The 21,451-nt window shown below is 41.6% G+C and overlaps 2 protein-coding genes across 2 annotated transcripts in view; one reads left to right on the top strand and one right to left on the bottom strand.

Moving 5' to 3' along the window:
- The first annotated feature begins 696 nt into the window (after window positions 1-696).
- SNRPF (small nuclear ribonucleoprotein polypeptide F) lies at window positions 697-5,406 on the top strand. The gene is made up of 4 exons (XM_054988945.1): window positions 697-908; window positions 1,030-1,155; window positions 4,680-4,744; window positions 5,145-5,406. The coding sequence occupies exons 1-4, from the start codon at window positions 906-908 to the stop codon at window positions 5,209-5,211; spliced, it is 261 nt and encodes an 86-aa protein (XP_054844920.1). The 5' UTR covers window positions 697-905; the 3' UTR covers window positions 5,212-5,406.
- Window positions 5,407-5,480: 74 nt separating this feature from the next.
- The window catches only part of CCDC38 (coiled-coil domain containing 38), a 55,114-nt gene continuing 39,143 nt past the window's right edge, over window positions 5,481-21,451 (bottom strand). Inside the window, exons 13-14 of the mRNA XM_054987753.1 lie at window positions 12,967-13,060; window positions 5,481-5,664 (exon numbers count right to left, since the gene is read on the bottom strand). Coding sequence (XP_054843728.1) covers window positions 5,557-5,664; window positions 12,967-13,060 — 202 coding nt within the window. The 3' untranslated portion in view covers window positions 5,481-5,556. The remainder of the gene's footprint in view (window positions 5,665-12,966; window positions 13,061-21,451) is intronic.

The raw sequence follows: 21,451 nt of genomic DNA, 5'->3' as shown, positions 1-21,451 counted from the left end.
CCAAGTGAAAAAGATTTTAGGCCTCAAGACAGGAAAATAATGAAACTGTGGATTACTAGAGGACCCCAAAAGTACTTAAAAAAATAATTCTGACAATGGTCCTTCAATTACCTGTGGTCATGCCTCCACAATGTTTCTTAAACGGAACAAAGGCTGTCCTGGGCTATTAAGTAGCTCGCTAATCACTTTTTGAGGGTCAATGTGTGGTCCCAGCACGGAATACATACTTTACAGAAAAACTGACTTGTCAAAGATGAGCGATTTTCGGTAACTGTAAACCAGAAGCTTAGTTTTGTAGGTTAGGTAGATTCATGCACTGCAAAACAATCCAAATATCATTTCTTTTGTATCTGTTGATCTTTCCCTGTGTATAACGACTATTCTAATTATTAACAGATATATCCGTCCGGCAAAACTGTTTCGTCCTTTGGCCTGTGCTTCCCTAATGCGAGGCATGAGCCCCGCATTAGGTAAGCATGGGCCCGCGAGAAACGCTTTTGTGCACTTTAGAGCCCAGAGCAAGATTCGAGCCCAGTACGAACGAACACCCGCGGCCTCGGCCAGGGCCACAAGAAGCGTTTCCAAGGAGCACCGCCCGCCCCTCCCGCCGGCCCGTTCGCATAGGCCACGCCCTTCCTTTGACTAATTCCCCCAATCAGAACGTCGCTTTTCTGTCGGTGCCTTCAGCCGAGACAATAGAGATGGAATAGGGGTTTTTTTTGGTAAACGACTAGAGTGGCCCCAAGAACTCCGATTCCCTGAAGGTGAAAGGTCAGGAGCTCTCTGGCGGAAGGGCTGAACGTCACTTCCTGGCTTTTTCTTTTAGACCTGTGGCGGGCACACGCGGTGCCCGGGGTGGGTAATTTTTTTGTTGTCGTGGCCACTTCTCGCTCGGTCGGGCTGTCATGGTGAGTTCGGTGCGTGGGGGTGGGGGTGGGGCGCGTGTGTAACGCGGCGTCTCGGAGTGGGGGCGCTGGAACAGGCTGTAGCCCCGTTTCATGCCTTCTTGTTCGGTTCCGCCCCGTGCAGAGCTTGCCTCTCAATCCGAAGCCTTTCCTCAACGGGCTGACTGGGAAGCCCGTGATGGTGAAGCTGAAGTGGGGAATGGAATACAAGGGCTACCTCGTCTCCGTCGACGGCTATATGAACATGCAGGTAAGAGGAAGAGGGAGGGAGGGTTAACGTCACTCTCTCGAAAGCTAGTGCTTACCGGTCAAGAGCGTTTATTCGCCTCGCTATGCTTCTGTACCTTCTCTCCGAGTTTAATAGGCGGTAGTTACTATGATAGTCACAACTGTCTTTTTTTCCTAATTTTATTCTCACAACCACCCTGTGAAGTAGGTTAGGCTAAAAGAGCGACTGATCCAACATCTTTGCAGAGTTTCTATACAGTAGTTTGAACCCGGGTTTTACCAGCCCTGATGTTGACACTCTTAAGCAGTATACTCCATCGTCTTGCAAAAAATTCCCTAAACCCTTCTGCATATCAGATCCCTGTTAAAAGAACGCAGAGGAGTTAGCCGTGTTAGTCTGTGGTAGCAAAATCAAAAAGAATCCAGTAGCTCCTTTAAGACTAACCAATTTTATTGTAGCATAAGCTTTCGAGAATCAAGTTCTCTTCGTCAGATGCATGGTACAGAAACTGGTCAAATATAGAAGAGGAGGGGGGAGGAGAGAGAAGATGCAATTAGGGGGGGAGAGGGAGGATGCAACCAAAACATTCCTTTGCTTGTAAATGTAAAAGGAGATGTTTACATTTACTAGCAAAGGAATGTTTTGGTTGCATCCTCCCTCTCCCCCCCTAATTGCATCTTCTCTCTCCTCCCCCCTCCTCTTCTATATTTGACCAGTTTCTGTACCATGCATCTGACGAAGAGAACTTGATTCTCGAAAGCTTATGCTACAATAAAATTGGTTAGTCTTAAAGGTGCTACTGGACTCTTTTTGATTCTGTTAAAAGAACAAGAGTATGCCAGGCTGTTGTGCCCCCCCCCCCCAGCTATGCATTTTTGTTATGTATTTCTGCTTTTCAGTGCAAACATCCGAGTGTAAATGTCTGTATCTGAAAGTGTAGTTAACATGTTATGGAGCAGGTGCTTGTTCTGATACCAAGTAGGGTTTCTTTAAAATGTTGAAAACAGTCTGTAAAGTCAAGCCAGTTCCAACTTATCACAAAGAAAGGACCCACCTTAAAGTACTCACAATAATGTAGAAGATATAATCTTGAAATGCAGATTGTAGTGTAAAACAAATGGTCATGCAGATGACATTGGGGGACTTAGCTCATAGGTATTGGTATCCATGACAGTTGTATCCCCATTACTAAAACTTGTGTATAACTTCAGCCTTGGTATTTGTCTCTTAAAATTGTCAGACCTTTGTTTGATGTAACTTAATGATCAGACTTGAAACACAAACATACAAAGAAGCTCAAAGTGTACTCTTCTCAGATACTTGAAAGGAAAATGTATCATTTATGTGTGAAACTTTACGTTCACAGAATGGAGGAAAAGTTCATTTAATAAACAGATCCTTACTAATTAGTTGCCATGGTCCTTTTCTATAATCAGCTTATTTTATTTGAACTGGTTTTCTTGTCAAATGAGTGCTATATTGCTTTTAATGAATTGGATATTGTGCTGTTTTTAACTGCTGTAATTTTATTTTGGTCTTCTGTTGCATAGTTGTTGCTTGTATTTGATTATTTTTGAATGTTGGGAGGTACTCCAGGAGCTGAATCTGAGTGCAGGGTATACATTTTTTTAAAAAAACCTTACAATTACTGTTAGGAAATTGTTAAAAGTCTTGGTTTTTTATAGGAGTGTAATCCATAATCTCTGGTTATATATACCTCTGCACAGTGCAATTACATCTAACAAAGGAACATTTGTAAAGGTTATTGCTTTCTGTATAGCTTTATGTACACATCCAAAGATATTAACTGAAATCATTTACTTGGAGAGCCATAATTTAGTACACAGCTGTGCTCTATTCATGGGTTAAGTGGCCAAGACATTTTCAGAAGCAAGGCTCACAATTAGTGGGCCGTGAAAATGTCCATGTTGATAATACTAATCTGTTTGAAAGATAGAAACCTGAGTAAAACATGAATGAGGTAAGCTTTTAAAATGAGAAAATTGATCACTGAAGAACATTATATTTTTTACTGTCAAATCTGTTCACCTTAGAGAATGTACGCATATACAGGCTGGATGTGCGTGCATTCTCCTGTATATGCGTACATTTGTTTGTAAGAGCAAGCCAAAATAAAGGTGTTACAAATTAAATCAGGGATCAGTACCTGGATAAACACAAGGTTTGTGCCCTGACTGGGATAGCCCAGAAAAGCCTGATCTCAGATCTTGGAAGCTAAGCAGGGTCAGCATTGGTTAGTAATTGGATGGAAGACCTTAAACAAAGACCAGGGTTGCAGAGCCAGGCAATGGCCAACCACCTCTGTTAGTCTCTTGCCATGAAATCCCCACCAGGGGGTTGTTGTATATCAACTATGACTTGAGGGCAGGATTTTGTTTTATTTGTATTACACATTCAGCTGTGCATGCATTGACTGTAATATGAGAATTAATGCACATACAAAGAACAGTAAACTACACACAGATTGTATGTGTGTTCACTGTAGCATATGAATATGACTGGAAATTTACAATTAAACATCATGGACGTTTCATTTAAAATGTGGAATTTAGCATATTTCTGTAAGATACCAAACCAGTAACATGAGTTTAAGTATCTCATATTACTTTTATGTCCTAATAGCAACAAGAATAGTTTGTATGGGAAAATTTGTTTATTGGAATAAATACTTGTAAAAATTTAAAGACTGTGTAGCATGTACTTCTTTTACATTGTTTACATTTAAAGGGGGAAAACCCAAGGAACTGAAAAATGTTGATGTGCTAATTTTAATATAGTCAAATAAATGTGCATAATTTGGCATGGATGTGGTTATCTACTTATCTGGTTCAACATACTTTAATTATCATCTGTTGCGGTCCCTCAGGCACCTCGTCACTTGATTTATTTAATCATATCAGATGGGTAGTCACAGTATCTGTTCCATGACATAAGATGAGGTGCATCAATAAGAAATTTGGCTTTGATTTGAACTGTGTCAGTTGATTGCTTAACTTCCTTTTTAAAAATTTGGTATTACATGTATTTGTGATTTTTACTGTTTTGCTCCCAATGCATACTTGCTCACTTAATTCCTAGGGATAAATATCTGAAAAATACTAATTATAGCTTTGAAAGTCTGAGCTTATCTTACATTCTATTGGCTAAGACGTCCATTAATGGTCATTGTTTTTATAAACAATGAATCTTTAAAAATGGAAAATAATTCCATGTTGCACTGGCCCACCATGGTGCATTTTTGTCCCTTGACTTGCAGGAGAGAATTTTTAGGGGGATGCTGGTGAAAGGGGAAATTAGAAACAATCTGCCTCTACAGGCATTTTCTACTTCTGCTACTATATGATTCAACTCAATATTAGCAACTTTGCGACCTGTTTTTTAAAGTAAGAAATATTTCAGTAAGAAAATATTCAGCGTTTGAATTTTTGTTTGATTTTAAAGAAATTTTGTATAAGAAGCTTATTTTTAATGGAGATACATAGATCCCTTAATCTTAATTTGTGGTTTTGTTTTTTTTATTAAAGCTTGCAAATACAGAAGAATATATTGATGGCGCATTATCTGGACACCTTGGTGAAGTTCTGATAAGGTATGTATACGTAGTATAAAAGTATACCAACTTAATACAGCAAGAGATATTTTACACTGTGTTAAAATCCTCCAACTATAATACTTAGTTTAGTCTCAAAATAATCTGGCAAATTGGTATAAAGTTCTGCTACATTATTTATCTTCTCGTGTAATAGTACTTCTGTTATTGCAATTGGAAATTGTTTGTACTAAAATAAGGAAGAATATATAATGAACAGAGATAAACTTTATTGAAATTAGTGCCAATAAATTAGATATAGCTGTAAACACAGAATACTTTATTTAATTTATAAACAATTTGGCGTATTAAAAGAGAGTAGGATGTGTAATTAACTTTAAAAATAAAATTACATATTTATGCTAATTATAGCAAAATTAACTTCTGTTTTGATTCGCAGGTGTAATAATGTCCTTTACATAAGGGGTGTGGAAGAGGAGGAAGAAGATGGAGAAATGAGAGAATAAAGTTTTTTTAAAAAAATAAACTTACTAAGTTTGCAGTTTTTTAAAAAATAAAATATATGTCATGTTTGGGTCTTATAATACATGTGTAAATGAGCCTGCATAGTGTATCTGGTGGTTAGGAAAAGTTAAATATTTTTGTTAAAGGAAAAAAAGTTCAATATGAAATAAAGATTCTTTTTGAATGTTCTTAAAATATGTTTGTTAGCTTAAGAACTCTTCTTTTTAAAAGCAAACTGAATGAGATTTATCCCATCACAGTTTGTTTACTATCTCGGCTAAACTGAGCTACAAGCACCACTGGAACATCAAGACCTATTCCTAAAACCAAATGTCTTGTGACAAAGTTCAAGTGAAATAGTAATCTTCTTCACTTCTTGCATTTACATTTAGAACTTGTTTCTTTCCGTGTTTAGTCTCTGCAGGTTGTGAGCGATACACCAGTTTTCTGCCCACCTGAAAATGGAGAAAACACACAGACCTTGTTACACTAACTTCTGATTTCTAATATTCTTCCAAATCTATTTTAGAACATTGTGATAGTTGCATGGTTCTTGGAACCATGCAGGGAATCGCCATGTTTTCTAAAAAGCATAACCATAACTGTGTTCACTGAAATGCAAGTTTGAGTTCAATGACTCCCCGGTCAGTTCAGCCATGCAACCTCAGATTCTTGTTTTGTATGGAGACCATTTTATTCTACAAGAACAGGTTCTGGCAAAACTTGCCTGTGCTGTCATCGAGCATTGCTGGCAAGTACAGTGTCAAATTATTTTGGTTCAGATAGAGTTATGGTTTGATTTGGTTTTACTTCAGGCTATTAAAGGTTATCAACTGAACAGGCACGCTTTAATCATTTAAGTTCTGGTTCGTCTGTAATGGTAAAGTGTTAATATTGTTGTCTAAAATGGCAACAAGATACTGGCCTTTGAACTTGACCTCTGAGGGCTGGAGCCAATTCTTCTGAGAGCAATGGACCAGTGGGAAAACAGGGTTAACATACCTGTAACTTATGTTCATCGAGTTCTTCTGTGCTGACACACATGGGGACTGCGCAGGCCAGCCGCCAGAGAATTTTCTATAGCTTCTATAGCTCCGAAGGGGCCGTTTGTCGCTCGCCTCAGCGACCGTTTTCCCACCCAAACGGTCACATGCTCCTCCAGCGACCAACGGCCCCTTCCCTCAGTTCTCCTTTGCCGCCGCTTGACCAATACACCTAGCCATAACAGCTTAAAAGCACCACTCTCGTTACAGCCATCACAGTGTCATGCATTGGAATTCACAGCGGGGTAGGAGGGAGGGTTGTGTGTCAGCACAGAAGAACTCGATGAACATAAGTTACAGGTATGTTAACCCTGTTTTCATCTTCGTTCTTCTGTGCCTCCACACATGGGAGTGTACCAAGCTTCACACAATAAGGAAGGTGGGGTGAAATCCAACACAATTTTATTAAAGAACAACAACACTATATACATATATACATCTATACAAACTGTGTAGTGATATATAAGTACTCAATATTTACATATATATACACATAAATATACATATATACACCCTCAAGGGTACCTAGCAGGTACGCAAAGAACCTTTTCCAAGACTCCCTCAGGAAAAAAGGGAGTGTAGGACAGCCTTGGCCACCGAAACATCCTGCTCCGCATTGACATCTATGGCATAATGCCTTACAAAGGTGTCTGCAGAGGACCATGTGGCCGCTTTGCAAATGTTAGCCAGGGGCACACCCCTGAGGAGTGCTGAGGAGGATGCTTGGGACTGCATAGAATGGGCCCTGACATGAAGTGGGCAAGCCACCCCAGCTAGGGAATAGGCCTTGCTAATGGCCGTCACAATCCACCTAGACAGGGTCTGTGAAGAAGCCCTGTTACCCTTGTCCTTGGCCCCAAAGCACACAAACATTTGAGGACTCGATCGGAAGCCCTTCGTTCTATCCAAATAGTAGGCTATGGCCCTTTTTAAGTCTAGAGAATGGAGGGCCTTCTCCCCTTTCGAGGAAGGGTGAGGGAAAAACGCAGGCAAAACAATATCCTGCGAGAGATGGAAAGCGGACACCACCTTAGGCAGGAAACCTAGGCAGGGACGCAGGACCACCTTGTTTGGATGAAATACCAGGAAGGGGGGGTCAGATCGCAACGCAGACAGCTCACTGACCCTCCTAGCAGAAGTCACGGCCACCAAGAATGCCACCTTGTACGATAACATGTCCAAGGGGCAGGTTGCCAGCGGTTCGAATGGAGGCAACATAAGACGTGAAAGCACCAGGGACAGCGACCATTGAGGCACCGGTGTGGACACAGGTGGGTAAAGGTTGAACATGCCCTTAAGGAATTGACGGGATTTTGGGTGAGAAAAAACTGAACCACCATCAACTCGGGTGTGAGCAGCAGAGATAGCTGCAAGGTGGACCTTGAGAGAGGAAACCTTCAGGCCCAGGTCACGCAGGTGGCACAAGTAATCGAATATAACCCCCAGGGGGCTACTGGCAGGCACCACCCCTTTGGCAAGTGCCCACACTTCGAACCTGCGCCACTTGGCCGCATAAGAGCGCCTAGTGGATGGTCTACGAGCATTCAGGAGGACCCTCTGTACCTCATCCGAAAAACCTACAGGGGAGGAACGATCCGCCAAGCCGTCAGGTGCAGCTTCCTGGGGTTGTGATGGACCAAACTCCCATTCAGGAGAAGGTCTTGCCGAGGGGGCAGACTCACATATGTCCGTTGGGACATCCGCAGGAGCTTTGGAAACCAAACCTGCCGTGGCCAAAAGGGGGCCACCAGGATGCAGTCCGTCCCGTCCTCTTATCTTGCACAGGACCCTGGGAATCAAAGGGAACAGAGGAAACATGTAATGCAAGCCCTGAGTCCACGTACACTGGAAGGCATCCCCAATAGAGAGGGGGTCGCTCCCTGCCCTGGAACAGAACATTTGGGCCTTGGTATTCGCCGCTGTTGCGAACACATCTATATCTGGATGACCCCACATCCGAAAGATCGGCCCAATGCACTCTACGTTCAGTTCCCACTCGTGGTCCAGCAGAAAGACCCTGCTCAGGGCATCCGCTCGGGCATTGTCCGACCCTGCCACGTGTAATGCACGAATTGTCACGCCATTCCTGATTGCCCAGTGCCAAGTGAGCGTGGCTTCCCTGCAGAGCGCCAGGCACACTGTGCCCCCTTGTTGATTTATGTAGTACATGGCCGTTGTGTTGTCCGTCTGTACCAACACCTGGCGATTTTTCAACAGTGCTGTAAGGGACACAAGTGCAAAACATATGGCTCTTAGTTCAAGCACATTGATATGGAGGGTCTGCTCCCTCTCAGACCAGACACCTTGCACACATACATCACCACAATAAGACCCCCAGCCCAGCAGAGAGGCGTCAGTGGTAACAGTGACGTCAGGGTGCTGACAGCCAAAAGGCGCCCCTTTAAATAAATTTTCATCAGACAACCACCAGTCCAGGGAGGACAGGATGACCCTTGGGATGGAGAGCTTAAGGGACGGCGGATGCTGCATAGCATCGTACCTCCGCACAAACCAGTTTTGGAGAGGGCGCATATGCAGCCTAGCGAAGGGGACCACCGAGGTAGCCGCTGCCATATGACCTAATAAGCACTGGATAGTGCGCACGGATTGGAAACGGTTCCTTTTAAACATGGACACAAGACCCCTTAGGGACCTAGCTCTCTCCCAGGGGAGCAGAGCCTTACCCTCCACGGAGTCCAACAGTGCACCAATGTAGGAAACCTTGCAGGTGGGCACCAGCTTGGATTTTCCAAAGTTTACCAAGAGCCCCAAGCGGTCACAAGTGCTAAGCACCAAGTCAATGTCCCGCACCAGCCTAGCCTCCGACTCAGCCACGAGGAGCCAGTCATCGAGGTATGGGAAGATGGTACAGCCCTCCTCACGGAGGAATGAGACCACAGGGGCCACACATTTTGTGAACACTCATGGGGCAGTGAATAGACCAAAGGGAAGCACCCTATACTGGAAAACCCTACACTGATAAACAAAACTCGGGTATTTTCTGTGCTCTTCCCGTATCCCCACGTGAAAATATGCGTCCTTCAAATCAAGGACAGCAAACCAATCCCCCTGTTTCAGTAAGGTAAGCACCGTCGCCAACGTAACCATCTTGAACTTAGTAACCTTGAGGAAGGCATTAAGACCCCTTAGATCTAATATAGGGCGTAAACCCCCGTCCTTTTTGGGTACCAGGAAAAACCTGGAGAAGAACCCTGTCACGGATTCCTCATAGGGCAACTCTTCCACAGCACCCTTGGCCACGAGCGACACGATTTCCGCATCCACCTCGGCCATAGTGTTATTTACAGCTGACGGGTGAACTGCACCTAGGCAGCTCAATGAATTCCAGCCCGTATCCCTTATCAACAATCGTTAAGACCCATGAGTCAGATGTTATTGACTCCCACTCGGAGAGGAGTGGACTCAGTCTGTCCGAAAAAGTCGGGGATACGGCTGGCGTGCCCCGTCAGTACTGCCTCCCAAGACCCTGCTGATCCTTCTGCTGGGCCGGAGGTTGTGACGGGCGAGGTTTGAAGGGTCTACGCCGCCTGGGTTGTTGTGGAGGGGCGTAGTGCCGCTGTGGGTAGGCAGGATACTGTTGGTAGCCTGGACGCTGCTGCTGGAACCTGCCCTGGTAATGGTACGGGGCGTATCGTGGAGCGTACCGTGGCCTGGAGGCGGGCTTGTCCGTTGGAGCCAAACCTAAGGATCGCGCCGTCTGCCTGTCCTCTTTCTTCTTTTTGAGGGCCTCATCAGTCGAGGTAGAGAACAGGGAGTCCCCCTCAAAAGGTAGACTCTCCACACGAGACCTCACCTCCTGTGAGAGAGCCGTAGATCGAAGCCAGGAATGGCGCCTGAGAACTATGGCCGAAGCCATCCCACGCGCAGCAGTGTCGGCAGCGTGGCTCCCTGCGTTCATCTGCTGCTTGGACAGACACACAGCCTCGGTCTGAAGCAGGGAGACCACAGCTTTCTTCTCAGGAGGCAAATCCCCCACGTAGGACGCCAGTTTCTCCCACAAATACAGCTGGTACCCTGCCATGATTGTCTGATAATTGGCGATTCTTAGGCCCAGGGAAGAGATGGAATACTGGCGCCTACCCATTGCATCTATCTTCCTGCCCTCCTTGTCAGGTGGTGCTGAAGGTGGGCCCGACCGACGAGGTTGGAATTCCTCTGTCACCAAGGAGGAGGGTGGGGGGTGTTTTGCCAGTGCTTGCCAGGTGCCCTGTTTGATCTTATAAAGCTGCTCTATCCTCTTGGAAGTTGCAGGTTGGTCACAGGGCACCTTCCACACCCTTTCCCCGATCTCCTCAATACCTTCTAACATGGGGAAGCCAATGGTAGCAGGGTTGTCTCCATAGATCCTCTTCAGGAGCTTGTCCTTGGTTTGGGGGGTCGCTGAAGAGATATCCATCTCCAGCGCCTGTGCCATACGGGCCATCTGATCAGCATAAATCTTCAGGTCCTCGTACGGGGAGCTGGTGCTCGGCACTACGTTGTCATCCGGGGACGGTTCCGACCAGGTCTCGGATCGGTAATCCCCGACGCTCTCAGCCTCCCCTTCCTCGGAACCATGTGTTGACTCCTCTCCCCGGTACGGTGGAAGGAACCAACCTTGCGCCGACGTCGATGGCTTCAGATCCGAGTACCCGAAGCCGACAGGAGCCCCTTCCCACTGACAGTGGTAGGCTGGAGGGATGTAGGAGGAGGCCTGACGATGGCGCGAACCCACCGAGTGTCCGGATCCGACACTACCAGTCTCGGAACGGCGCCTCTCATGGCTGGAAGCTGTTGGGGGTCGATGATCTGGCGACGGTCGGATCCGACGACTGGTCGATGGACTCGGATCCGAGACCACAGGGGGCGCAAGCGGTACCTCCTCAGGAACCGGTGAATCCAGATGGGGAGAAGGTGTGCGGGGGATCTCAATCACCTCCTCCGTCGGAACCGAGCGCGGCGAACGATGGCGGTGCGCCTTCTTAGGCTTCTTGACTGGCGGTACCGACGAGGCCCTCGGAACCGACGTTCCCCCGGAAGACGGGCTCGTTGTGGAACTCCGCCGTTTAGACCCCTTGCTCGAAGACGACTTCTTCGGAACCGAAGCGGCCCTCTTCGGATCCGACAGTGGACTCGGCACCACTAGTCTTGTCTCGGAGTCGGACGTCCTCGAATCCGATCGAGACTCGGAGGCGCTTCGGGGCGGTCTCACCGAACCCTGCGCCGGAGAGGCGGCTCTTGACGCCGCAGCGCTCGTCGGCCTGGATCTTGCTGCCGACTTTGCAGAAGACACTGAGCCCGCTCGCGAACGCTTCTCAGCAGAGGGGCTAGGGCAGGCCTTGGGGGAAGGCAACGGAGTACCCTCGGACATGAACTTCTGCCACAGGGAGGAGTTCAACCGGGCCTTGCGCTCCTGCCAGGCCTTGTTGGTAAAGCCCTGGCATATCTTACAGGCTGGGACATTGTGGGTCTCCCCCAGACAAAACAGGCACAGTTCATGGCCATCGGTTTGGGCCATTTTAGTGTGGCACTGGAGGCAATGTTTGAAGAGCGCCTTTGAGGCCATTTTCAGGGACACGCAAAAAGCAGGGTCAAACAGTCCGAGTCGTATTTACCGAGGCCGAGTCAAGTCCAAATCAGTAAGCGAAAGAATAGTCCGAAGTCCAAATTCAAGCCAAAAGATCAATCCAAGTCAAAAGACACACCAAAAGCACAGAGCAACGAACCTCATGTTCTCTCCAAGCGGCGGCAAGAAGAGAACTGAGGGAAGGGGCCGTTGGTCGCTGGAGGAGCATGTGACCGTTTGGGCGGGAAAACGGTCGCTGAGGCGTGCGACAAACGGCCCCTTCAGAGCTATAGAAGCTATAGAAAATTCTCCAGCGGCTGGCCTGCGCCTGCGCAGTCCCCATGTGTGGAGGCACAGAAGAACAAAGATGAACATGATACAATCTGGAGGTTGCGGCAAGAAAGGGATAATGTACAGAAGCTCCTTTTCACTCCTTCTCCTCCTGTGAGCTTGTGTTCTACATATACATAAAACCTGAGTAGAGGAAGAGAATTCTGCAGATTTCCCTGTTCCTAATCCCACAATGTTTTGAGGGTCTCCCAACTCTTAGAAGTGCATCTTTGTGGAGCAGAGAGGCTGCAGAAGAAAACCCCTTTTACAAACTTGCTTTGTCTTGGAAGGATTGGATCCAATCCTGTGTAATTTCTGCAGTGGAACCATCAATATTTCAGTAAGGAAGGTCTCCAATTCATTTTGAGTTGGCACTGGAGTTTATAGTGTTAAAAGGAAAAGATTTCAGCAACAGATTGGCTTAGCACTACAGCAGTGGGGTTTCACTTTATTGTGACACAATGCCCACCAACTCCACCAGTTTGTTTATTCTCAGGATCTGCTGTAGCAGATTACAACCTTTACAACAACAAGCTTCCATTTTGCCAGCTACTTTCTAGCTCTTGTAGAAAAGTACAGATTCAGGGACAAACCAGGTGCTTTAAATATTGGTTTTATATGATCATGATTCATTATTGGAGCTAGTAAGTGTTTCACTACATCCAGTCTATGCTGTGATTAAGTAAATAGCGCACAGGATTATATTCCCTTACAGTCCACAGAATTTACAATTTCAAAAATGGACAGATCATAGCTATATGGAATTGGTGGTTGAAAATGGATAGCTGCATAACTGTTTTGAATTCTCCATGACTAACCCTTTGCTTTGGTGCTGCAATTGCTCTTGCCAGGGCAACCTTTACTCTTTCTTCCTGAACTCTCTTCAGTTCTTCCAGTTTCTCTTCACGTAGTCTTAAAGAATTAAACATAAAATAAAGTTGGGGCATAGATATTACTTCTATGTTATCTTTAAAAAAAAAATATTGGATGGGTTAACATATACAAATCATAATATCTAATATCAGTCTCCATCGCATTATATTATTCCCACCCATTCCCCCCCTTTTTCATTGTTTTCCATTCCCTTCATATCCATTACATCACATTACATCTTTATCTCCTATAATAATTTCTATAATATTAGTTTCTACATTATACTGTATAATATATAGCATAACATATCCATCTTCATCTACATTACATAGCTATCTCCTTAGTACAATTTATCCTTTATAATATAAACTTCTAATTTATATATTATATATAATATAGTATATGCTATAACATACCACTATCTACAACATTTAAGCCCGCTTTCTATTATTATTAAATTCTAACTTATAATATGTAATATAGTAACTTATTTTAACCTCTAAATAAAATAAAGACCTATCTTTCCCTTAACAATTATCCAAAGACCACATCTTCCCTTTCATGTCCCACTTTTTTTCCACAAAATTCTTAAGTTTCTCCCAACTCATAATGTATTCCTCTGTATCTTGTTCTTTAAGCTTCCTTGTAAGCTTATCCATTTCTGCCATATTTAATAGCTTCAAAATCCAATCTTCTACCGATGGTGTTTCTTGTGTCTTCCACAACTGTGCACATAACATTCTAGCCGCAGTAATCATATAAAAAACCATTACTCTGTCCATTCTATCAAGTTCTTCCAGGTTCATACATAATAATAATAATTCTGGGTTTTTAACAACATTTTTCTGTAAAATCTCTGACATAACTTCTACAATTTCCCCCCAGAACTGTTTAGCTTTTTCACAAGTCCACCACATATGATAAAATGAACCTTCATGTTTCTTACACTTCCAACATTTGTCTGACATTTGATTATTACCATTAGCTAACTTTTTTGGTGTTAAATACCATCTATACATCATTTTATAAACATTTTCTCTTATAGTGGTACATGTTGATATTTTCATAGCATTTTCCCACAACCTCTCCCAAGCTTCCATCAGTATTTATTACAGTTTATTGCCCATTTTACCATTTGTACTTTAACTACCTCATCTTCAGTAAACCATTTCAACAAAATCTTATATATTTTAGATATCATTTTTTCCCCTCTTGAAGTAGACACTCTTCTAACTCCGAGTTTTCCATCCTAAATCCTACTTTTCTTCGGTCTGTATCATACAAATCTTTTATCTGTCTATATTGAAACCAACCATACTGAAATGACAGCTCTTCATTAGTTTGATAGTATATACATTCTGATCCACTCTAAGAATTTCTTTATATGTCAACCACTCCTCCCCTTCATACTCCGTCTTTGGGTTCACAACTTCCGCTGGAATAATCCACATAGGAATCTTCTAGGTATCTCTCGTATTTTGTCCAAACCGCAAATAAGCTCCATCTCACAAAATGGTGTAGAAACATAGCATCAGCTTTAGTCTTTCCATACTATAAGTATGCATGCCATCCAAAAAGTTTATTATATCCTTCCAGCGTCAATAGTTTATGGTTTTTCAATAACATCCATTCTTTCAACCATACCAAACATATAGCCTCATGATATAATTTTAAATTTGGTAGTTGTAATCCACCTCTTTCCTTGGCATCATATAATACCTTCATCTTCACTCTAGGCTTTTTCCCTGCCCACACAAAGCTCAACATCTTTCTTTGCCATTTTTCAAACTGCTTATTGTCTTTCACAATTGGTATTGTTTGCATTAAAAACATAATCCTCGGCAACACATTCATCTTAATAACGGCAATACGTCCCAGCCATGACAAATTAATCTTGTTCCAATTCAATATGTCCTTATCAATTTGTTGCCATAGCTTATCATAATTATTCTTGAATAAATCAATATTTTTTGCAGTCAACTCAATACCTAGATATTTTGTTTTGTGAACTACCTCACAATTCGTTATCTTCATTAGTTCTTGTTGTTGTTGTTTAGACATATTTTTACATAATATTTTAGATTTGTCTTTATTAATATAAAATCCTGCCAGATCTCCAAATTCTTTTATTTTCTCCATCAGTCTTGGCATATTTTGAATAGGATCTTCAATTATAACCATCACATCATCTGCAAAAGCTCTAACTTTGTAGGAAAGACCCTTAATTTTCAAACCTTTTATCATGTCATCATCCCGTATTTGTCTAAGTAAAATTTCCAATACCATCACAAATAACAATGGAGAAAGTGGACATCCTTGTCTCGTTCCTTTTCTTATCTCCAACTTTTTTGTTATATCACAATTTACAACTACAGCTGCAGATTGATTCTTATATATAGACTTCGCTGCTTGAATAAACATTTCTCCCATTTGCATCTTTTCCATCGTGGCAATCATAAAATCCCAATTTAAGTTGTCAAACGCTTTTTCTGCATCAGCAAAAAAGAATCCAACTTCCCTGGATTCTTATCATAATACTCTATAGTGTTCAAAACTACTCTTAAATTGTCTTTTATTTGTCTATCTGGCAAAAAGCCTGCTTGTTCTTCTTCAATAAATTCCACCAACCAGGTTTTGAGTCTTTCAGTCAAAATTTTGGCAAAAATCTTATAGTCATTGTTGGTTAACGATATCAGTCTGTAATTTTTAACATTCGTTAAATCCTGTGTTTCTTTCGGTATCAATGTAATGTTGGCTTCATTCCATGTTTCCGGTATCTCTTGTCCTCCCAATATTGCATTCATTACTTTTTGCATCAGCTGCTTTAATTCATCAGCCATTACTTTATAAAATTTAGCTGTAAGTCCATCTGGTCCTGGCGCCTTCCCCACTTTCGTGCCTTGTATCACATCCATAATTTCCATTACTGTAATTGGGGCATTCAACTTATCTTTCAGTATCTTAGGCACTGTTGGCAAACTCAATTTATGAAAATATTCCTCTATTAATCTTTTATCCACAGATTTTTTCTGATATAATCTCGCATAGTATTTGTAAAATGCTCTCTGAATTGAAGTTTGATCCAATAACTCTTTTCCATCTTCAATTATTTTACTTATTATTTTCTTCTCTCTTTTTTTCTTCAGCTGCCAAGCCAAATATTTCCCGGGTTTATTGGCTCCTTCAAATGACTTTTGTTTCAGTTTTTTCAGTTCCCATTCCATCTCCTTATTTTCCATCACTTTTATTTGTTCCTGTAGTATTTTAATTTCATATTGCAATTTCTTTTTGCCTGGTCTTTTCCTTAATTGCTGTTCTTTTTGTGCTATTTTTTCTTGAATTTCCTTCATTTTCATTTCTTTATTTTTCTTATCTCTTGCATTTAAATCTATAAGCACTCCTCGCATAACTGGTTTATACGTATCCCAAACTTTATGAATTGACACCCCTTGGTCCACATTATATTGAATAAAGCATTTAGTCTCTTTTTTGAGAACCTCTAAATTCACCTGACTACTCAGAAGGTCTTCATTTATTCTCCATCTTAATTTTTTACTCCTCATTCCAAATCTCCATAACATAGGATTATGATCTGAACTAATTTTGGGCAAAATGTCTGTTTCTTTTGTACAAACTACCAACTCTTTTGATACCCAGATCATATGTATTCTCGATAATGATTGATGACTTGCCGAAAAAAACGTGTATTGCTTGGCCTTAGGATTATATTTTCTCCAAACGTCCTCCAATTCTTCTTGCCTTTGCAACTCAAAAAAAGACTGGCAATTTTCCCACTTTGTTTTTACTCAAACATGTTTTTTTTATCTAGTTGTAAGTCCACCACTCCATTAAAATCCCCTGCCACCACCACTTGATCATATGTCACTTGTCCCAGCTGAATCATAATTTCATTAAAAAATTGTTCTTTTGCTCCGTTTGGCGCATAAATTCCCAAAATTAATGCTTTTTTTGCATTACACACAAACTCCACCGCCAAATATCTACCATCTTTATCAGTAGCAATCAATTTAGGTTGCAGTTCTTCTTTAATATAAATTACAATTCCCCTCTTTTTTTGCTTTGTTGCTGCTACAAATTGTTTTCCCAGTTTTTTATTTTGTAGATACTTAACATCTTGATCTCTTATGTGGGTTTCTTGCAGGCAAATCATATTACATCTTTGCTTGGCAAGCCAATGAAATATTGCTTTTTGTTTTGAGGGTGAATTAAGTCCATTTACATTCCATGATAATAATTTGTACTCCGTAATTACAGCCTAGTTGCTTTAGGTAAGTCCTTTTCTTGTTCTAACAAAAACACTTCCATTGCATGCCTTGATTTGATCACTTGTCTCACGGATTGGAACTCAAAGCTCAAGCCTTCTGGTATTTCCCATCTATATCTTATGTTCATAGTTTTCAGTTTTTGCGTTAGATCTCTGCATTTCTTTTTTTTTTTTTATAAAATTTTTTATTGGATTAGACACATATAGAATTTATTACAATCATTCCCTTAAATTTTCCAATTCTAACCCCCTCCCTTTCCCCCCCCTTTTGTTGACTTCCAACAGTTTTCCAACCCCTTGTCTATTCTCCCTCTACTCATTTCAAACTTATTGTACTTATTATAATATACTTTCAAACTCTTCTAAGCTTATCTATAGTAACATAGTGCTATCTCTATTTTCTTCCCAAATGGGTAAAAATATGACAATCTTAACTTATCTTTTTCAATAATAATAATAATCATCATCATCATTTTGGTATTCTGTACTCTATCTTACTCTTTCTAAGTACTTCAAAATGGGGCAAACAATTTGTCCCTCTTTATGCATAACTTCAAATACTTCTATAAACATTGCATACATTTATTATAAATTTGACTTTGATTTGATTTATTATAAATTTGACTTATACTCTATAAGATAGTCTTTACTTTACTTTCTTTTACATGTCTTGTCCTTTTTGATTAACTAATTTCTCCATTATAAAACTATCCAACAAACAATTCATGTACACATTCAGCAAAAGTCTATCAATTAGACCTATATTATGTATGCTAATGTATATTTATTCTCCATTGTACAGTTATCTGCTAACATAAAAAAAAATTAATTAAATTCTATCCTTATAATCCTTATGATAGTAACACTATCATAACTATTCATACCCAACTATTCATACCCAACTATTCATACCCAACTATTCATAACTATTCATACCCAACTATTCATACCCAACTATTCATACTAATCAAATAAAATAATTGCTTAGAATTTTTTTCACTTTACTCTCTCCCCCCGGTATAGTCACTCCCCTCTCCTTTTGTTATATTTCAGTAATTATCAAACTGCCACAGTCCTCCCACCTCCCATTTTTTCACCAAATATCATTTCAGCCTCTCCCAGTCCGTGTTAAACTGTCCCAGGTCAAGGTCTCTCAATTTTCTTGTCATTTTATCCATCTCCGCCATGTACAGCAATTTGTAAATCCAGTCCTCAATAGTTGGCACTTCTTGTACTTTCCATTTCTGCGCATATAAGAGTCTAGCTGCTGCTGTCATGTAGAATAACAATGTCCTGTGTTGTGCTGGAATATCTTCCATTCCCAAGTTCAGTAGCAGGAGTTCTGGGTTCTTATTAACTTGAAATTGTAAAATCTCACTCATTACTCTTATTATTTCCCCCCAGTACTGCCTAGCTACCTCACAAGTCCACCACATGTGATACAGAGATCCCTCATGCTTTTTACATTTCCAGCATTTATTAGATGTATTCAAGTTCCCTAGCGCAATTTTCTTTGGTGTCAGATACCAACGATAAATCATTTTGTAGAGATTCTCTTTGATACTGGTGCATGTCGTAATCTTCAATGTATTTTTCCACAAATATTCCCACGCCTCCATTGTTATGTCTTTATTAAAATTTATAGCCCACTTCACCATTTGCACTTTAACTACTTCATCTTCCGTATACCATTTTAACAGTACTTTGTATATCTTAGAGATTTCCTTTTTTTCTTCTTGTAGAATTGCTTTCTCTAAATCTGAGTTCTCCATTCTTATCCCTCCCTTCACACAGTCCGAGTAATAAAGATCTGTAACTTGTCTATATTGAAACCAGTCATAATTTGGAGACAACTCTTGTTGCGTCCTTATTCTTATTTTAGAAAGTTCTATTCGCGTTATCTCCTTATACGTTAAGCACTGTTGTTCATTATCAACCGTTCTCGGATCTATTACTTCATATGGAACCACCCAGGAGGGGATTCCTTCTTGCAGGTAGTCTTTGTACTTCTTCCAAGTTGAGAAGAGGCTTCTCCGAATGTAATGGTGCAAAAACATAGAATCTGCTTTTACTTTATCGTACCATAAGTATGCATGCCATCCAAATAATTTTTTATATCCCTCTAAGGCCAGCAGTTTGCGATTTTTCAGCTTCATCCAATCCAGATCTCTGCATTTCTTTCTCCCTTGCAAAACTCTCCTTGGTAGCTCCTTCATGATTCTGATCCATGTCCCTTCAAGTACTAATGGGGATTCAAAATGTTTTCTGATAATCTCCTCCTTCATTCTCTTTGTAGTCAACTGGACAATAATATCTCTTGGTAAATCCTTTTGCTGTGCATACTTTGAATTTACTCTATAGGCTGGATATTTCTTTGTTTAAAAATTCTGCAATTATTTCTTTGTTTAATTATTTTTTTGTTTAAAAATTCTGCAATTATTTCTGTGATTTGTTTCAAGGTTGATTCAGCCACTTTTTCCGAAACGCCTCTAAATCGAAGTTGTTTTTCTGTTGCTTTACATTCCATCACAACCGTCTTATCACTCAACACTGATGTTTCTGCTTTTAGACTTTCTGTCTTCGTTTCCACCTCTTGTACCTTCTGTTGTGTAACTTGAAGCTCCATTCTTATCTCATCAATACTTTTTGCCAGCTCAGCAACTTGATTTTATAGCCTCTTTAATATCCTTCAATAAGTTTTGCTGTGACTCTTGAATTTGCTTTTGTGACTCCTGCACCATTTTTGTGACTCCTGCACCATTTCTTGTGTTTTGTGTATGGTTTTTTGTATAGTCTCATTTATTTCTTTATTGCCCTCTGTTACTTTCCAAGTTCTCAATCGCTGGTTGTTGTGGGTTTTCCGGGCTGTATTGCCGTGGTCTTGGCATTGTAGTTCCTGACGTTGAACTAAAGAGTTGAAAAAGAGCGAAAAGAACTTTTTTGTGACACTGAGAGATCTCTGTCTTTTGGTGCTACACCTCTGAAGATGCCAGCCACAGCTGCTGGCGAAACGTCAGGAACTACAATGCCAAGACCACGGCAATACTGCCCGGAAAACCCACAACAACCATCGGTCTCCGGCCGTGAAAGCCTTCAACAATACATCTTCTCAATCGCTGTCTGCCCGTCTTTGTCTTTATCTTTTTTCGCCATCGCTGGGCTTGCCTTGGCACCCCACGAATCCGCTCTTTCTCAGCTCCGTCTTCTTATCTGTCTCTTTGTACTCTCGTGTCAAACTTTAATTCAATAATGCCCCCAAAAAAACAAAAATAGGATTTTACTGCATTCAAAATGCCGGGCGCTTTTTCTCTATGGTACAGCCTATAGTAAAATCATCAGCTTTTCCCTTTCTCAAAATGGCGAATTTCACTTCCTTTTCAAAATGTCAGGCGTTTTTTCTCTATGATATAGTCTATAATGAAGTCTTCCAGCTTTCCCACTTTCAAGATGGCGAACTTCCTCGTCCTCTCCAGATCCTCTGTCCCCTGTTGTTTTCCTTCCGCTGCTCCCCCGACGCGTTTCCTGCCCTTCTAGCAGCGGCTCACTGCTATTACAAACAGACTACTTCTCGCGATCTTTCCACCGCTTCCCACACTCCTTCCCTTCGCATCGTTATCTCACAAACCGCAGGTATGAAAAACAAAAAGTTCTTTTCACTCTTTTTCAACTCTTTAGTTCAAATGATTCACAAATTTCCACTCCCCACCACTTTTTAAATTCTTCCAGTTTAGGTATCTGTCTCTTTAAATTAGTAAACTTTGATCTTTGTGTAGTAATCAAGCCCGTTAGGGGAGATAGCAATCTTTACTTCTTTCGTTCTTCTTGGGTTGTACTCACTTTCTTTTGTTCAATTCTACTTAAAGTCTGTTTCTGAAGCTTGGGTACAACGGTCCTGTGCCAATTAAATGACTCCAAAAGCTGCTGCAGAGATAATAGCTGCCCTTCTATGAGGCGATCTCAAGGCAGGGGGAGAATCCTTGATTCAGAACCCCCACTCTGCCGAGATCACACACTCTTGGGGCTGTAAAAGCATTCCTGCCTGATTTCTGCCTGAAATCAGGAGGCTGCGGGTGGTCAAAGCACCTTGCCAGCCAAAAAACAGCACCTCGGATGATCCAGCTCCCTGGATCACTTCAGATCTGCCA

The sequence above is a fragment of the Eublepharis macularius genome, chromosome 9 (genome assembly GCF_028583425.1).
Source record: "Eublepharis macularius isolate TG4126 chromosome 9, MPM_Emac_v1.0, whole genome shotgun sequence".
Classification (NCBI taxonomy): domain Eukaryota; kingdom Metazoa; phylum Chordata; class Lepidosauria; order Squamata; family Eublepharidae; genus Eublepharis; species Eublepharis macularius.
Note: the sequence above shows the minus strand (reverse complement) of the source record. Positions and strands in the feature narration are given on the sequence as shown.

Coding starts and splice junctions, on each gene's coding strand:
- SNRPF (XM_054988945.1), top strand. Junction 1,156..4,679: donor ACGGCTATATGAACATGCAG/GTAAGAGGAAGA, acceptor TTTTTATTAAAG/CTTGCAAATACAGAAGAATA. Junction 4,745..5,144: donor CTTGGTGAAGTTCTGATAAG/GTATGTATACGT, acceptor TTTGATTCGCAG/GTGTAATAATGTCCTTTACA.